Source organism: Gymnoscopelus microlampas (genome assembly GCF_963454915.1).
Source record: "Gymnoscopelus microlampas genome assembly, chromosome: 3".
Lineage (NCBI taxonomy): Eukaryota > Metazoa > Chordata > Actinopteri > Myctophiformes > Myctophidae > Gymnoscopelus > Gymnoscopelus microlampas.
The window spans coordinates 40,237,022-40,256,020 of NC_139940.1; the positions used below are offsets into that span (position 1 = coordinate 40,237,022).

General features: G+C 43.8%; 2 protein-coding genes across 3 annotated transcripts in view; both read right to left on the reverse strand.

The window, feature by feature from the left end:
• rspo2 (R-spondin 2) overlaps window positions 1–4,631 on the reverse strand; it is a 66,584-nt gene extending 61,953 nt beyond the window's left edge. The window contains exons 1-2 of one of the 2 annotated variants that reach the window (XM_084052878.1): window positions 4,292–4,631; window positions 3,413–3,760 (exon numbers count right to left, since the gene is read on the reverse strand). In XM_084052878.1, coding sequence (XP_083909004.1) covers window positions 3,413–3,515 — 103 coding nt within the window. In that variant the 5' untranslated portion in view covers window positions 3,516–3,760; window positions 4,292–4,631. Of the gene's footprint in view, window positions 1–3,412; window positions 3,761–4,063 lie in introns of both variants that reach the window. The other variant, XM_084052877.1, reaches the window with a different exon arrangement.
• A 2,761-nt stretch (window positions 4,632–7,392) lies between these two features.
• eif3ea (eukaryotic translation initiation factor 3, subunit E, a) overlaps window positions 7,393–18,999 on the reverse strand; it is a 35,820-nt gene continuing 24,213 nt past the window's right edge. The window contains exons 10-13 of the mRNA XM_084052633.1: window positions 15,366–15,475; window positions 9,390–9,492; window positions 8,769–8,903; window positions 7,393–7,552 (exon numbers count right to left, since the gene is read on the reverse strand). Coding sequence (XP_083908759.1) covers window positions 7,517–7,552; window positions 8,769–8,903; window positions 9,390–9,492; window positions 15,366–15,475 — 384 coding nt within the window. The 3' untranslated portion in view covers window positions 7,393–7,516. The remainder of the gene's footprint in view (window positions 7,553–8,768; window positions 8,904–9,389; window positions 9,493–15,365; window positions 15,476–18,999) is intronic.

Below are 18,999 nucleotides of genomic sequence, written 5' to 3' on the forward strand. Positions count from 1 at the left end.
TGAGGGCAAGAAAAATATTCAAGCATTTCAGAATGTATTGAACAGTGATCTCTCACACATGCTTTTCTCAATACAAACCATGATAAATAAAGGAAGGAACCAAAAAAACAAAAAATAACTAACGCTTGGCCGACAGCCACCACTTTTATAAATGCCACTTTTGGCCCCAGGTTGTGTTCCACCCTCGCACACCTCGGCCAACATTAGTTATCAGGGCACAAGACTGTACATTGTTTCTGCAGGATTAGCTTGACAAGTGAAATGCACAGTTTAAGAAAGAGTCCTTCTGCTAAACAATGTGTAATGCTCAGTCTAAAGCTGTTCTTAAGGTCAAATATGTAAGTTGACCTCTTGATCTCATCCCCGCCTCTCCAATACCCAGCACAGCACACCCAAACCCACCAGGGAAAGGATTGCAGACAAAAAAAAACAATATATAGAATGTGTGAATAATACAGAGAAAACATAAAATTACTGTGGACCTATGACTTTGTCAGTTTATCCCAAATCTAAACCCTCAACTTAACCAGTTTGAGGGAGAAGGAAAAAAATATTACAAACAAAATTATATTAGTATTACCATCTGAAATCTTACAATCCTTTGAGAGAAATAGAGGAGCAGAAAAACGTATGTGTGCCAGTACCCCGCAGTGATTGCCTGATTATTTGCAGATGGGCAGTGGATGGCTTGCAGAGTGTGGAGGTTCCCTTGGCACGCAGTGCATATGATTACATCTGTGATTGCCTTACATTTTACAAGCACACCAAAAATGTGAATTTAGACGAGTTGCCCGACTGTGGCTACTCCAGTGGTTCTCAACCAGTGGGCCGGGGACCACCAGTGGTCCTTGAGGGGGTTCCAGGTGGTCCTCAGCTAAATGATGGAGAGTTGGTAACCAAATGGTCCCTTATTAGGTAGATCTTTAACTCTTGAGAACCATTTGGTTTCATTTTACAGTTAAATTATTGTTAAACATCTGCATTACTTAATTTACAAGAAGTCTACACAATTAGAATACTTTTTTTTTTTTTTTAATCAACGTTTGCCTTTCATCTCTCCTAATCAATACAGCATGGAATTGTGGACAAACTCTCATCCAACGACAACAAAATATTCAAAGTTTGGAGTCTGAGAGGCTAAATCTCATCAAATGGTGGTACGTGGCTCAAATGCTGAATAAATAATGGACCTTGAAAAGGGTTGAAAACCACTGGTGTGGAGTATAGTGCCCAGCCCAGTGCGCAATTCAGATCGACTGGCACTTTCGTCATCACACCAAGGACTTTGATTATGTCACTGGTAGACTGGCCCACAAAGGGGCTTTGCAACAGCCGGCAGTTTAATTCCGCTGTCTACTCATTCATCCCTAGTAGTAGTAGTATTTACTAAGGGGCTGAATGGCCCTGCGCTTCTTCCCCAAGGCGATTGTTATACGGGTTGGTTGCCTACCAACAGTTCAAAGTGGTTATGAGATCAATTAAAAGCAGCTTAGGGAGTTGTAGATGGGCATAAGACAGGGGTCTTCAACGTTTTTCAGGCCAAGGACACCTTAGCTGAGAGAGAGATATGAAGCAGGGACCCCCCCCTACATATTGTATAGAATTGTGTTGCAGATTAAACTTTTTCATATATAGTTTCATAGACTTGATTGACAGCACTATCATCAATGTTGTATAAATTAATGTTTTTTGTTTATTTTTTTTAACAATTTGGCTTCTCTATTAATTCATGTTAATGTGTATTTTCAGACATTTAACCACTTAATGCCTCAATACAAAAATTGACCATTGGCTCTGTATTTTTTTTCCCCTCTACAAGAAATCTCTTTGCCATTAATTGCAGATCTACAAGCTCACAACACCTTGCAGTGCCAGGCGTTGTGGGCTTGTATAGATCGGCTATTTTTGGCTATGTTCCCCTCACTCCGCTCAGAATCCTACCACACTAAGATTTGGAGGACCCCCTGCAGTAACTCTGAGGACCCCATAGGGGTCCCGGACCCCCTGTTGAAGACCCCCATAAGACACTGGAAGGGGATTCCGCATCTACTCATGAAATAACCCCCACAACACAAGACTCATCATGTATTCTATATATGGCCCGAGCTGGACCAGTTGCTTTTTTACCAATTATTTTAAAAACAGCTTCACATCTAATGAACACTTGGCGGTTCCTTGATAATTGGCGCTAATAATTGGCGGACAGGTTGAGGCGACAATGAAAGTGAACATGTTTCATCGGCCGTTATAAACCCTAAGTATCCTAGGCTATAGGACACTATAGGCCCACGTCTTCAATTCGACTGCACATTTAAATTATTGTGAGCAAACAAATTACGGTACATAGGCGCAGTCAATTTTGCCCAAATTACGCACTATGTTTGGAATCATTAGGCAACATATAACACCAGATACCTTTTGAAGGTAATACCAACCACTGTAGCAAATACTTTTCCTAAATTCTTAAATATCTCCCAGGTGACTCTACAGAGTCACAGTCAGAACAAGTCAGTGTTGTCAAGTAGGCTAAAATAGTGGAGGTGTACTTTCCAATAGCATGCCATTAACACGCACACTTCATGTAGCTATAGGCAAAATATGCTAACATAAAGTGCATACAGACAGTAGGCTAGGTAATAGGCTGCACAGCAAAATCCCCATGCAGTGTCAATTTATCCATTTGTAACTGAAAAGAGTGTAAAACACTTCAGAGTTAAATTAAGACAGGATTTACTGTACGTGGTTGTCTGTAAAAGCAGTGCAACTAAATTAACTTCAGTCAACTTTAAGCCTACAAGTGCTGTGAATAATGTGACCGTCCGTCATTAGTGGTCATTGATGGATAACGTGCCCGCTACCAGTGGTCATCAATGATGTCCGTTTACACGGACAAATCTGTCCGTAGCTAGAGTTGGCCTTGTCCATGACACATTTTTGATTTTGTTTTTACATAACATCATAATGTTTCTTTTGATCATGACCCCAATACTGAATGTCTGCAGGTTTTCTTCAGAATATGTATGACACTGATTTACTATGACACTGTATATGACACTATAGGACACATTAGGAGTCCACTAGTAGCCTACTAGTGGTTCTCAAACTTTTATTTGATTTTCAAGGACCCCCATAACTCTGAGAGTGTAGCCTACAAATATACACTCTCAGAGTTACACATAAGGGTTCACACATTGGTTCCATTTGAGCACTATCGGAGTTACAGACCTGTAATGGTCATTCAGGGCTAATCTCTTTATGTGTTTCTGGTAATATTACTGTCCGCTCATTTGCATGTCCGTGGCAAAAATTTACATTTTGACAAAAATGTCCACCACAACCCAGCGTGGCGATGACCCCTGCCCCGCTACTCGTTGTCACATTAAACCCACAGAGGACGCATCCTTGTTCCTACCTCGTTTGTTTCGCCTCCAGCGATGCGACGACGGCGCCTGACAGTTGCTGTACTCCATACAGTTCAATACGATGAGGGCGAAGGAGAACAGCCGAAACTGCATCTGGACGACTTATGATCTGTTGTTCCGACTTGAATAATAAAAAGTAGCCAGCGGGGGCTTTAATAGTTGGGATGAAGAATTCTCCGATGATTCAGTGTCCTGCTCCAGCTTCTTGGTTGATTGATCCCACAATGTGTCAAACATCAAACGAGAGGCGATATAGTATCATCACACCGCCGATTAGAACCATTTTCTGAAGCAGCGCCGCTGGTCCTTATTAAGTCACAAGTGGGACCCTTTGGGTTCTGCGGAAACAAACGACAATAAAGGAGGTTGTGAATGATAACAGTTTTTAACAAGATCAACACCTACAACGCACAAATAATGGCAAAAATAAACAAGACTATATCATGTGATACACTGTTGTTCTGTGTGTTAATGTTCTGTAACAATAGCAGAAGTATTGAGGCAATGCGTTCGGCTCACATGCACATTTATTTTACGCTCTCAAAGCATGACACCCCCAAAAAAATGAGCGCAACCACCACGCGTAATGGTCTCAAGATGCTCCGGGTTCCAATGCAATGCAACGGCATCATATCATTTACCTGCATTAAATACGAAGTAAATCCGCTTCGGTCAACTTTTTAGGTTCCCTCTGAGAGTAAGAAGTGCGGGTCGGGAGGAACATACAGCATCCCTTCTTGTATATGAAAACTTATTCTTCAGAGAAGAGAACAGAGGTCCGAACTGAAGAGGAACAACAAGAGGGTTTCTCTTTCTCTCTCTCTCTCACACACGCGCTGATCAGTGAATTGCTGCTTTATTCCATTTACCTGGAGTGTTTTCCTGACGTGTCCAGTCGAACAGTTATATAGTGGCAAAACTTGTTAATGTAATAACGTATGTACTTTGAGGATGATGATGATGATGATGATGATGTAGGAGGAGGAGGAGGAGGAGGAGGGAGAGAACGAGAGCCGGTCAGATCTCCTCCTGTTGGATCGTGTGCGTGTGTCTGTGCGCGCTGCTGATAGTGACTCCAACTGGTCCTGATGCTTGGCTCCTTCTTTCTCATATAGCTGCTGCTATAACGCCGTGCGTGTGCGTCTGTCACGTGGAGGGTTCTCCATCCATCTGTGGTGCTGCCTGCTGCTCACAAGAAGAACTCCCCTTGTTGGCCAGAGGAGGAGAGTGGGCTGTTTTTTTTCCTCCTTTACTTATGATTGTGAAGATGACATTTCTCGCCCCCACCCCAAGGCCCCCACCCCCCTAGTCTGACTATACTAGCCTCTGTTCGAGGTTGCCCCAGGGTCCTAGTGCAGATGTGGAGGCTAAGACACTGACTGAATCCCACCAACAGCACTGTCTGGAATAGTTTTTATTTTAAGGGTGAAATTATAAGCAGACCACCGGGTGGGCGTTTATCACCCCTCTACACTATAAAACCCTGAGTGTTAGTTTAACTCAGAGTCTGAGTGTATACAAGTGGAAGCAAATGGACACGTAAGTGTCCATTTGCTTCCACTTGTATACAATCAAATTTTTTGTATTCTTTCAGAGTTAAATCAACCCAACTACACAGATGATTTTACTGTGTACTTGGAGGGAAGTTCCGTGACCAAAGACTGGTTATTACATATCGGAATAAGTATCAGTTTTCCCCATTTTGTTCATGATTCGCCTATTGAATAATTAAAGGTTGGCCAAGAAGCAAATATCTGCATAAGTGTGAGTAATGAGGTGGGCTTGTCGCACCCCCTTTTATTGTACATCTTGGACGTGGCCACACCAAAATTAGTGGTCTAATTGTTGGAGAGGCTGTAATTGTGGTGAAAGGATATATATTATTCAATTATTTACGATGCTCAGGGCTCAAAGAAGACTATGCGCTGACCCGCGTGACCCCATAAACGTGGACAACTTGAGGCTGTTCAGTGGTCTTTACCATTGGGCCTAAAACCAAAAACCTGTTTGGTAATGATCCTCATTAGAATCCCCCCTTCTCATTTACTGAAACTGAGATTGCAGGAACCAAACCGGGGTTAGACCCAACCTACCTTGAGGGAAAGTCATGGGGTTTGGCATCCATCCACTCCACAATGATATTCAACATTTGGCTGTAGGTCAACTCTGCAAATCGCCTAGGGGAAATAATTACGAGCAGATAAAAAAAAAGAAGCATGGATTAAATGTGTCAGCGATGTTAAGAAAGGGGAAAGTCTGTGATGCGTGAACGAAACAACGAGAGGTTACTATATTTGACTATTTTGGGAACATTTCCGGCCCACAATCATCATAGTCAGCAAATGCTGCATGTCCTGATTGTAATAGCACTTGTAAATGCTCTACCCATTTCAACCACTAGGTGTGGCACTTAATCTTTTATTTATGCTGGGAAATTATTTTTCATGTGGATGGGATATTTCAAGGCTTTTGTGTGTGCGTTTCTAACTCGGTATATAGTCGCCTGACAATCACATAATAATTGCATGTACATTCAGCCCATCTTACATTCTGAAAAGTTTTGAAATCAAGAAACATGAAAACAGAATAAAAGGTTTTTAGATAGGGTGGCCGGTAGGTCCAGATAGGTACAACCCCATCCATCTTCACTAAACACATTTTTATTTAGTCACACATTTCATTAACACACTGGTCTTTACTTGGGACACCAGAGAAAGGGAGACTTCTACCCTCAAGCAATAAAACACACATACACACACACACACACACACACACAATGCAAGTTTCCATTTCATCACTGGAACTGCTCGCAAAACCCTTTTTGTGGGGGGAAAACCTCTAACAATATGTAAAAAAAGAACCATGGACGTTTCCTTGCCAAAACCGATAGTGACCTTTCTCCTGACTTTGTTTATTTATTTATTCAGAGTGCAGTGACAGACATTGTGGTTGGGAGGACTGTTAGCCACAGGCCTGGTGTTGGTCTGGACGTCTCTCTAAAACAACATCTAAGAGTGCACTGGTAAGGTGAATGCGATAATTTAAGCCTAGAGGACTTTTATTTTCATGTGTCATTGGGGGGGTGTACCGGTAAACCAATCACTTTGTTCACTTCATCCTTCTCTTTCTCTCTCTCCCCCCTCCTCCATCTTGACCAGCAGCCCTTTGCAGTCCACGGGAGACGAGGTGACGTCAGCTTTTGAATGGTCTGGCTCCGAGCCCCGGGTGCCATAGCAGCAAGGATGGGAGCCGCTCTCCTTCCCTCGACAAAGACACAGAGCGGTCAAGCCTGGCAGCCCTTGACGAAGACGCTCGGTCCTCACTGGCGATGGTCATGTCAGCACTGGCGATCAAAAAAGGTGTTCTATGTGGGAATGAGGAGGGTAGGGTTAAGCCGTATCATATGTATAAACTAGGCTTTAAGAAGACAGAGCGCATTAAATGACTAGTTATCGAGTAGGAAGAGAAGGGGGCTAAAGGCTGGGGCTGTAAGCTGTTGTGATAGAGGGAGGAAGGGGAGAGAGAAGCGAGTTGTGAGAGAGCAGAAAGTAGAGAACATGGGGAGCAGGACATTAAAATGATTGTGTCCGTCTGGCTAATGGTTCTTTATGGCTCCCTCATGTCCTCCGATGGGAAGGATGACTGGCAGAGAGTATGACCACTAGTAACTGTACATCACCTCTGCTTGCCCCCTTCATCTCACTTCCCACTCAGTGAGACTGCCCGCTACGGTGAACCTACCACTAAAACACCATAAAACCGACAGACTAAACACCCATTCATCATTACAGCGCATACATGGGCCGCATCGCACAGAACAGTCTTAGCCGTCCCACTCAGTGACTCAATACACACATTAAAACTTCATCAAGTATTACCAATACAAAAAAGCCCGACCACTGAAACCTAAACCGCCATTTGTAATGTCCAGAAATAAGGCAATCATGGGTGAAAATGGTTTTAGGTCTTTCTTTTTTTATTGAATCAGTGAAAAAGTACTCTGCTTCTTGGGGGACAAGTAGGAAACAAAACAGGATGTAGCAGAGATGATGCATGGAGAACCGGGACAAAAAGAAAAATTCTTCTATGTGCTTCTAAAATCCACTTTCTTGACCTGCCCAGTTTGGAGTCTGAAACATAAAGATGAAGAAAAATACATCAACATTTGAGGAGTTAGTTTTGATCATCAAGAATGATCCGATACAAACACTTTGTTGTTAATTGTGAGAAGAAAAAATGTAAAAGAAACAAGATACACGTGCAAGCATTTAACGTGACGTTTCCTTCTTGTAGATGTATAACTTTGTGTGTGTGCGTGTGTGTTCTATTGTTACACAAGGGGTGGTTGTGAGAGTTGACAGGGACCCTCAGCAGCCTACCCAGATGGCAGGCAGTAAATGCACTCTATATGTAAGTGATTTGTAGCCCCGAGGACAGCAGGATGTAATGGTGCTCTGTGAGTTGTTTGCAGCCTCTTTTGTCTAATTACAAAAAACTCCTTAATGAAGGGGAGGGGGGGCTATGCTTTTTACAGGACAGGGTTATAGCAGCTCTCCCGCTGCAGATATTCAAACAATAAGGAGGAGGGTAATTGCGCACATCAAACGATACCCTCTCTAGAGCTGCGCAGTTAAAAAGTGAACATTTAATGTGCACGTTGTAATTCCACGGCCTTGGCCCTTGCGTGTGTAGACTGAAGGACAGTGAGGTGGGGGGCTAATGCATCAATCCGCTTTTACTGACATGCCTCTCTTTACCAACTTCAAGGAGCTGAGGGGCAGGTTGGGAGGGCTAGGTCAGAGGATGTGTGATTATGACATTCTGGGTAGTTGTAGTAGTTTCAACGGCCTAACATGCCACTCATCCGCGCAAGGTCAACATCAAAACACACGCACTGGGATGACAGCATCCACAGCCAAACATCTGCGGGAGCTCCTAAGTGCAGGGAACTCCAGGGCTTTGAGTAATGTTCACCAAGAGCCAGTTTGAGTGTGAGTCCACCTTATTTACGTTGCAGAGCTGAGTCACAGAGCTTGGGCCTCGTTTTACGGCTGCATCGGAATCTACCTTGTCATTAGGCCTTTGAAGGGCAATGGAAGGATGAAAGCGTTAGCTCTGTTAAACTTGCTCTTACTGGTTTATTTCGTGTAAAGAGAGCTTTTGTTGATGGTTGTTCATCAACATTCTTGGGCCCAGGTCTCCTGAGCTGATCATTTGAGAGGCTTTGAACTGCACTGTGCTCATGTCGCCCTTCCAGCCATGTGATCAGTCAAGGAAGGGTTGGTGGCCTCTGGCTAAGGACGAGGGTTCACCTATAGGTTTGCTGTGCAGGTGCGTCATGCTCACCTCGTTCCTGTTGCTGTGGGCCTGTTTCTTTTCAATGTTCATGGCCAACATTTGGCTGCGGAAGGAGAGGCTCTTGGTCTTCTCAATCACCTGCTGGTACGGCGACACAGCGTTGTTCCCCATAACCACATGACCCTAGGAACATAGGAGGGATGGCAACAGGCACACGGTCAGGACAAATAAGCCTATCACATTTGGTTTTGCAAGACACACCCACAAAAAAAGAACACCAAAACAGTGGTGGAATAGGTCGCATTCACATCATCTAGATAATTCTATGTCATTCCAGCGGAGTTGGGGTATGATTTGCTGATTACAGAGAGCCTGTGCTGTGATGCTTATTCCAAAACATGCAAGACCAACTCTGAGCGGCACTAAGGGGACCTCAAGAGGTGGGTTACAACGTCCTCACAATATACCCTTCAATTACAAAAAAATATCAGGACATACATAAAGGTACATTTTAGTCATATTCCCTCAACGGTCACACCTACTGTAACAGTATGTGGAAGCAACGGCCCCCAGTTTGAAGAAAGGAGGGGGGGGTCTGTTGGGGAATCTTTGATTAATCAATCAAGTCCTGGACTGATTGATTGAGGAGGCAGACAGGGGGCGTCTTACCAGCTTGGAGTCTATCTTGGCATCTAGCCTGGCGTTGCGGATAAGGTTGACGATCCATCTCTCAGCCTCCTCGGGCGTCATGTTCAGCTTGTCTGCCAGCATGCTGTGGAAGGGAGGCAGACACACACCATCAGGTAGGAAGATACGAAAACGGTAGTGGGGGGTTTATCTACTGTAGGCGCAAGACGGTGTCAGGGCAGATCCCCCTGAACATGCAATATGGGTTTGTGTTTACTGCTGAAGAAGCTGGATAAACAACACAATCTCAGGAGCTGTTTCCGAACTAAGTTTAGAGGATAATGGTGTGAGGTTAAAGAATGCATTGTCTGGCTATGAAATGGGCCTATGTGGGCAAATATCCTACGCAGTAAACTCCTCAGTGTTCATTTTGCTCAAGATTGTGTAAACATTTTACTGTGTAGTATTCTGAAACTGTAGATTTCTTTCTATACACAACAAAATATGTGGCTACACATCAACATGATGGATGTTGTACATTATGTGCTGTAGCCAATTAAGTGACAACATTAATAAATGACCAGCTGCTATTAAAGCGACAATGTTAATGAGCGAGTGACAGTGACTGTACTTGGGGCAGAAGGGTGTATAACATAAAACAGAGAAAATGCCAGCAGACAGACAACACCTCCATGGGTTTGACAGGAAGGGGAGCATGATTTAGAGCAGGGGTTCCCAAACATTTTCAGCTCCAGACCCAAATATGGTGCCTTCTCAGGATTCAAACTTACAAAAATACATGATGAATTAACTACTTAAGCCCCATATGAATTAACTACTTAAGCCCCATAAAGAAACCCAACTGAAAATAGCCGCTCTACAAACTAACAACATGCTGCGATGCGAAAGCTGGTAGATCTGCCCTCTTTTACCTATTCTGGAAAATTTGTGGAAAAGAAATTGTGAAAATGTGAACATTTCTTAAACATTTCTGGAAGATTTATTTTTGTGGGAAAGGTAAAAAAAACTAAAATATATCCACGACTCATAAGAAACAGGTCCATGACCCCAATATTTGGGAAACACTTGATTTAGAGACTCCCGAAGCCAACTCAATTAGAGGCAGTGGAACTTCCCCCTTGTTCCGAGTCTGTTCTCCTTCCTCTTTGATCCCTCTCTCTCTCTCTCCTGGACATACCGCTTCTCTCCACCTGGTCCCTACAGGCGTGTGTGACACACCAGCCCAGGACCAGCTACTGTCCCTCAAAATGAAAGCCAGGTTGCAGCCTGTGCCGCTGTTTGATACAGCAGGACGTGGATGTGTCACAACAGAGGAAGGGAGGTGGGGGGTGCTGGCCGCTACTCTTTGATCCAAAGAGTGCAGCTGGCCTCCCTTGTGGCTTTCAAAATAACTAGAACCCCTTGATACCGCCATCTAGACCCCCTCCCCACGTTTCCTGCCGTCCCCCGCCCCCCCCCCCAATTTCATATAAGGGGCCTATAAATATCCCTGCCCCCTCTGCCCGCCACACTGCCCACAATTACTACAGCTACCCTACTCCTCAGGAAAGACACCTCACACACACACACACACACACACACACACACACACACACACACACACACACACACACACACACACACACACACACACACACACACACACACACACACACACACACACACACACACACACACACACACACACACACACCACCTTTGAACAAACCTTATTAACACACATGCTTGGAAAATAGGTTACTAATTTGAGTGCAAGGCGGCCTGAGTGTACTTACTATGTATGTGTATGTGTGCGCAAAATAACAGGGGTTATGAGGTCTGTATAAAAACAATTTACCCCACTAATTATCACTTCCTGGTCCATTAATCACATTTTGCGAGTCTCATTCAGTGAAACAGACCAGTGAGTAAGCTAGAACCTGGCCAGACCAAACCACTTCTCACGCTATGGGTCCGCACAGACGCATCCCACAACCGCTAATGCCAGCAGGACGATTTGGACTGTCGCTCCAAGACCCGGACTTCTTTAAGACTTACTTCCTTGTAAATGCCCCCTTGAAAGTAATCTCATTTACGATAATGTTTGCCTTACCTCAAGGCTCGAACAGAAGAAAAAAGAAAAATCATCCAAACCCACTAGGTTTCTTTTTTTTTTTTCAAACTGTAGCAAAAACCACATACAGGAGGGGGCTGAAATGACATCAGTGTCTGGAAGGGTCGTTAAGACATCAACAACAAATAAATAGCATTACCTCAGCATAATAGACAAAATAGAGTGTGGTCTCCCAATGACAGTGCATGATCTATCAGCACTTTCACCACAGAAAAGAGACGGAGGAGGTGGACAGCAGGACAGAAAAACACCAGTTAGGCACTGATTCATGTGAACCTCAACAGCCCAGAGGAGTAAAGAAGCATGGAGGGAGGCTGATCAACCTGCCACTCAGAGAGACGTGATTCGACCCGCTAAGCTCCGCCGGACGGACAATTATGCTTGGGCTCGGCAAAACCTGTGGAAAACGATGCTTGGCAAATAAATCGTTCTTATGGATCATTATTTGGGACCTAACAAGCGTGGAAAGTGTCGGCTGTCAAGTGACGTGAGTTGGGATCGTGATGGCTAACACATGTCTGCCATCACAAAGTGACACCGTTAACACCAGAGAGGCCAACGCAGGGCCTCCTGTCAGAATGAGGCAGCGCTTTGTGGTAGAAGCCTGTATGCCTGATGGCTGCCCATGCATAGCAAATGGTTCATTTGAGGGATAATCACAGTGCATATTCACAGCCAAAGCCAATTTGTTAAAGGTAATCTGAGGATGGCTGTACACAATAATCCGCCACGAACTTGCTCGCCAGTAGAAAAACTGTGAAAAACAGCAAATCCCTAAAACGATTGTCAAGCCTAGCCTACTTCTGACGCATTCACACTTATTACTGAGGATTCAAATAATAAAGGGCAAATACAAAGAAGTGTTGTTTTGGTTTCGGCTTATCCCAGTGATTAAGTGATTGCTGCACAGGGGTGTTGGGTATTTTGTTTGGCAATTTTGCAAAGTGGGGGCACATGTCAGTCCAAGCCCCAGTCAGATATGAACATAAAAACAAACACAATCGAGTTTAACCGTCAAAGAGTTCATCAAACCCTTAACCCCTCTGAACGTAATCTATCCAGCATAGTGGAGGACATAGTACAGAGAACCCCCAAAAGGCTCTGGGTTCAAAGATCTCTAATCTAATTTATAAAAGGAAAATCAGGCCATGCTTTCCTCATAAGAAGGGCATTTGTGTTTCAGAGAGGGGCAGCCTTTATCTTGCTGTGTTTCTGAGGCAGGTCCTTCTCAACAAGGCCTACATAGACCCTGGAGAGCAAATAAGAGCAAGTTGCAGGGGGAGAGGGGTAGCAATGTGAGGAGATGTGAGAGGGGCAAGAGAGAGTGCCGGACTTACACAACCCAAACTATTGACATCCTTTGGCCCTTAAGCCAAGCAGACAGCTTCCATGACTGGTTTTGTTTTACACAACCATGCCCCTGTTCCTTGGGGGAGAGGGGATCACTTTCATTTCGACCCCTTACTCACTCTGGCTCCTGAGCTTTTTCGACTTCAGGCTACAGGACTCCTCTGTGTCTCAATACCAACCTCACACTAAGGTAGAAGGGTCAGACGTAGGGGTATAAATGGGTTAGAGAGGAGAAGAAGGAGGAGGAGGAGGAGGGGGGAAGGGGGTCCTTCTAAAAAAGTAGCCCCCTTCTTAACATGGCTGGGCTAAAATGAATGCATTGTTAAACACTACCATATGATAGCATTTGGAGATTCCAAGCCATTTGGAGCAGCCCCGCTTTCGGCTTGGGGTAAAATAGATTTTTCGGGAAAACCGAAATGACCGTGTGGTCTTTCTAATGACTCAATTGTGAGGTGGAAAGATCCTCCATTTTAGGTCCAAATACACAACACTGGGTAGATCCGTCCAACTGCCAGTGAACAAAAATACAATTCGGCAATGGGAAAAGACTGTCCACTCACACCATTTCCAGTGCAGCAAGGGCTAAACAGCCGTCTCTGGCACTTACTTAAAACGTCAAAGAACAAGTGTGCCATTTGAGGTCGATGAAGGGCCTTGCGAGCAACAAATCAATGTTAGAAGGGATTTATCCCAGTAAATCACACAATAAAAACAAAATTAAAGAGGAAATACACACACTGGGACATTCAAAAAGTCTAGACAAAAGGATGAATGTGTGCAATTATGAGTGCAGGCTTGAATCGCAGGGTCACATTTTCACTGCCTACAGTAAGTTTTACATAAGCCTAGTTACTGCATAAAATAACTAAATTACGGCAAATTCTGGTCTACTTCTGTGTCCCATGCCATGGGCAAAGAGCGAGCAAATATCTGTGAAAGTATCACGGCCAGCAGGCTGTAAAAATGGCCTCATTAAAAACAGGCATCAAATTCATTCGGGTCCATGCTTGGGTGCAAAGGGCTTCTGGGTAGAGGACTAATGACTTGGAATTTGGGCGTTTGTCAAAAATAGACACATTCTGTCATAACACCGAAAATAAACAGGGAAATCCCTGACACTGCCCACAACGTGTCCTCCTGCTGTAGAAACCTCAACAAACAAACCTGAAAATACTGAAAAAAGGTGAAAAGTAGGAAAATAACCGTTCAACTTCCTATTTCGATGTTACCACTAACCTTTGTGGTCTTTAACAAGTAAATGGATCCAATTGCAGTAAGACTGCCAAAAAGAGCCAGGACTCCTAATCAATTCCAGACAATCTGCAACTGGAGATTTCGACAGAGCCCGATCATGTTCCATGGTTCAACCTTGACTACAGACCTCCACAGCTCTATATAACAGTCAATGCAATCATTTACGTGTCAAGAGAAGTAATTCATTCCCTCTTTCCACTGAGCATCATATGTTCAGGGTAGCATATTTGAAATGCAAGCCTGCCTTCAGTGTTTGAACATACCAAATATGCCTGAGGGGCAACATAATGCGAATATGGCTTTCTCCATGCACAGGGCCATTTGTACTCTACAACGGTGAGGTAATCATGATTAAACAAGACACCTACTTATGTACGAGTTAACATGATATCAGAGATCTAAGGCATGACATAGGAAAATCCAGGCATGCAAACACAGAGGCTAATAGTCCGGAAGGGTGGATGCTCTGAAAACACATCTTTATATTTGTCATTTTCTAAAATTTATGTAAAGCGGCAGCCCAATCATATAATCTCTCTTAATTGCATACAATTACTATAATCTCTTTTTTCCCCCTCTAATGCTCACTATAATTAGCATTGACTAAATTTCTTGGTTTGGTGGACATCCAAGGTTAATTTATTTTTCATGTCACAACAGTGTATTTTGAACTCGGGTCAGTAGAGCCCCTCAGAACCCCCTGACCCAATACAACCCGGAGGAAAAATGCCTGAAAAAGGCACGATGGTTGGGAACGTCTGAAGCCATCTCTAAACTCTGACCTCTTCCTGGGAGAAACCTGTCTCTGGTTTGGGCTCACCCAGGTGGTCTTTAATGTCTAGTGAGCAGAATGGCCGCCGGAGACCTGGTAGTACTTAAACTTCTAAATGCCTAATCTCTAAGTGTGTGATCAGCATGCGTGTGTGTGTGTGTGTGTGTGTGTGTGTGTGTGTGTGTGTGTGTGTGTGTGTGTGTGTGTGTGTGTGTGTGTGTGTGTGTGTGTGTGTGTGTGTGTGCACATGCGTGTCTTTTCGGCTAGGGAGGACAGGGCAATAAACACTTATCTGTACGGGACATTCCACTAAATCACAAGGCTGTTGTTCGTACTTCCTGCACTAAACAAGCCTAGCGATAGCACGTAGCAGAGGGCACTTCCTCATAGTCTTGAGGGGTTCTGCTGTATTATGCTGAAGAGTGACAAAACGAATAGACCACCTTCCTGCAATACTAACAATGAGACGTGAGATTTCACGCGGTAATCCGATCAAGTGACCGACCTGATGCTGATACACTGATGTATTCTGCAGAAAGTCTCAAAGATGAAGAGGCGGGCGTTCTCAATGAAGTCCTCCAGGCAAGCAACCAGAAAGAAGTCATTCACAAGAACCTAGGAGAGAGAATAGGTTAACGTTACTGTAAATATTATACCAAGAGTTATTTCAGTCAGTGTATAGGCTAGCTGAAACTAAGGTTTCTGGAAGGTTAAGACAGTGAAATGAGGACAGACTTCAGGGCTTTTCAGAGACTCGCTGATGCAATCAAGACCAGGCTTTCTGACTGAACGGTCCCTGAGAGCCATATAAGTGCAGCATTACAGGTTTCCTTCTTTGTCCATTTTTGGGGATTCAAGTCTGATTTAATTGTGGGAAAACTCAATTCACTGAAACCCAAGTCAAATTAAAACAGAACAGGGAAAAACTAAATCACAGTTTTTGAGATACAGGCACACAGTGAATGGGGTAGGGAAGTCCATTTTGGCCACATTTAAGTTACAGAGCGGTTTGCTTTGGCACAAGCCTAAAAGGAGAAAGCCCCATCTGTTAAAAAAAAAGTAATCCCAGGCCACTTGGGGTGCTCCAAATCAACCACAAATCTTTGAATTCCACGGTCTCCACATGAAACAAGAATGCAAGAATGGAGCCAGCCACTGAACTGACCACAGTGGCTGTGACTTATCACCCTTCATCTCCTCCAGTGTTGCCGTGTCAACTCTACTGTGCAGGACCTCCAATTTACACACCATCATATTCTCAAAGGCGTTACGGTCACACTAAGACACATGAGCACCTCCACTCTGCTTACACCCACAGATGAGACCTATGAGGCTCTTCTGCAGTTCATGCATCACCTGTGGCCAGCTACACAGAGAAATATGGCCTTGCTTGGACTTTTGACGTTAGCCAAAAGGAGCAATCAGACGATTCATCTAGATGGTGAATGCTCATGACCCAGCTGTGCCCCCAGAGGTACCATTGAATGAAATGCTCACATTCCACAGTTGTTGCTGTGCTCCAACTATCCTTTGAGTACCACTTCACATCACTGAACTCCATCTTCAAACGCTTCACCAAGAATTGCCAACTCTTTGTTTGCTTAAGCTTAGAAAGCTGCTATCTACCCAGAGTTCTGCTTGAATAAATCCCAACTACATGGCGCTATCAGGCAACGCACATTTCAGCTATGACAACGCTTATCTAAGGCTGATAAACTTTGAACAGCTAAGTGCTCTAATTACTGTCATCTGGGATTCAGACCACAAAGCTTAAACAGTCTGAAAGGGGCTTCAAGAGGCCTTTTATGGACAATCTGGACTATAGGTAGGCTATACTTTTCTTACTTGGACATGCGAGAAACCAACATCTGACAGTGATTCCAGATGAGGACGGAGAGGGTGAAAAAAACAACAACATGAACACCCTAAACAAGACAATTCAAACCAAGCTAGACTCCCCACTTTCAATTCACTCCATTGCAAAGAGTACTGTGAAGTGAAAACAAAACCCAAATCTGGCTATTATGGCAATCAGTGAATAGGTGGTTGTCACTAACAGCCTTTTTGTTCTCCTCAGTGACTCTAAATTGATAAATTACAAACGCCCATCAGAGCAAGAGCCCATTCCTATGGGGTATCCATTTACTTTTCAACCATCACTACACATTTTAGAACATCCTTTTAAACCCTTGAGTGACGTGCGTTTTCATGAAATGCGTCGGTCTCTGGGGGATAAAGAAAAAAACCTTACCGTTGTTGCTTTTCAAACACAAGGTCATTTTCTGAAAATGGTTGCAGACCATCACAGGTAATGCGTTGAAGCTGCAGTCAAACCCTTAGCGTAACCACCCACCTTGCTACAACTATGTGTGGACAAAACAAGTTTTGACGAGGGCTTTTCAATGTACTGGGTAAGCTCTGATAATGACAGTTACCTATTCCCAGGCCGGTGCTAAAAGCACCTGGAATAACTTGGGCTGACCTGCATGGTAGCGGGGGAGGACAAAGTCTTTGTAAAAACATCCCTGTGGAGCGAGGTCAGGACCGACCCAGAGAGTTCTACAAAAGTGCGTGCAAGTGTTTAACAAGTTCGAAGATTGAGGTCGTGTGTCATGTCTGAGCTGAAATGGGATACACTTCTAATATTGTTGGAAGTACATGTCATCATTTGAAGAAGGTCCCTGGAGGCAATTGCACAGGAAAAATCTCATTTTCTCGGAGGCCATGCTTGGAATTCTTTCTGTCCAGAGCACAAATTCTGTAAGGATATTATGAAGTAAAAACAAATCCACGCAATGAGTTTGGTTATAGGCTTCTTATTTGTTAAATGGTGACTTGGAATGGGGCAGACTCTTTGTATTAGCTTAAAAATAGATTAGAACGAAATGGAACCTTCAGTAAACCACTGACATGATTTATAAACATTTACTACAGTGAAAGAGCCATTTGATCAGGCCAGATGTTTTTCATTGTGGACATTTATCGTCAAGAGGCAAAAGATGAAAAAGGGGCCAAACAAGCCCAAGTTTAGTCCTTTACTCTTCAGCAGGTCCAAATTATCAAATCATTTGGGAAATCTAAATTACAGTCTGTATGCAAAGAATGAACTGGGGGATCAGGTTTCAGTGTAACATAGAACACAGAACCAATTAGCACACCTGCTGTGCTTCTAAATCTGATTGCTAGCCAATGACTGGGCCTCCAGAACCTGCCCCCCCCCCCAAAAAAAAACCCACCAGAGGGCCTAAATTACCCATCTCCTGGGGCATAGTCAATCAATGTAACACGTGATTTGCCATACATGAATGATTACCTCAGTTTTCCTCATGATTATAGTGCAGCTCAAACTGTTAAAATGTTAAACATACATTAAATATTAAACATTTCAAAATGAATTAAGAGCAAGCATTGGCCTAACAGGTTAAAAGCAGCCAAAATCAATGAGAACATATACAATTTTGGTAAGCTGCAATATCAAAGAATATTGAAGACTGAAAGGGTCTTTTGCATTAGGTGATTGTTTCTATTTACATCATCATCTTCCAATCGCAGCTACTGAAGATCGCCAATAGGTGATCAGATCACCAGGGGGCGGCGGAAATAGGATGGATGGGGGGAGTTACGTCACAGCACACCACTGAAATGAAAAGAAAACAAAGAAAAACCTCTGGCCTAGTTGAGTCGGTCTCGTGGTCAGATTCGATCACAACCGCCAGAGGGCGGCATGATGCAATCATCTGCAATTTACTTCTGCGTTGTCGCAAAGCTGACGTAACTCGATTCATGCCGTCACAAAAACCTGGCTTTACAGTGGTGGGTGTAAAGTTTACACCAACAAATGTTTTTATTTTCTTCCCTTCTGCATTTCGTATAGTCATTCTGTAAAATCTTTCAAAGATTTAAACACGCTATCAAGAGCCCCTCTCTGCTACCATGGACCATTTTGTTTAGCTGTGGTTTTGTGAATAACTAAACTTTCGAACGAGTTTACGGGTGGTACTGTGAAGATGGCAACAGCGTGGAAGACGAACAATCTCAGTGATGATTGGTAGCGTCAGGTTTGTTTTTTGAGCAAGGTTCAATGCATCGTTTATGACAGGGAGCAACCACTGCTTTCCCCCCTGCAGCAGGTGGACAGA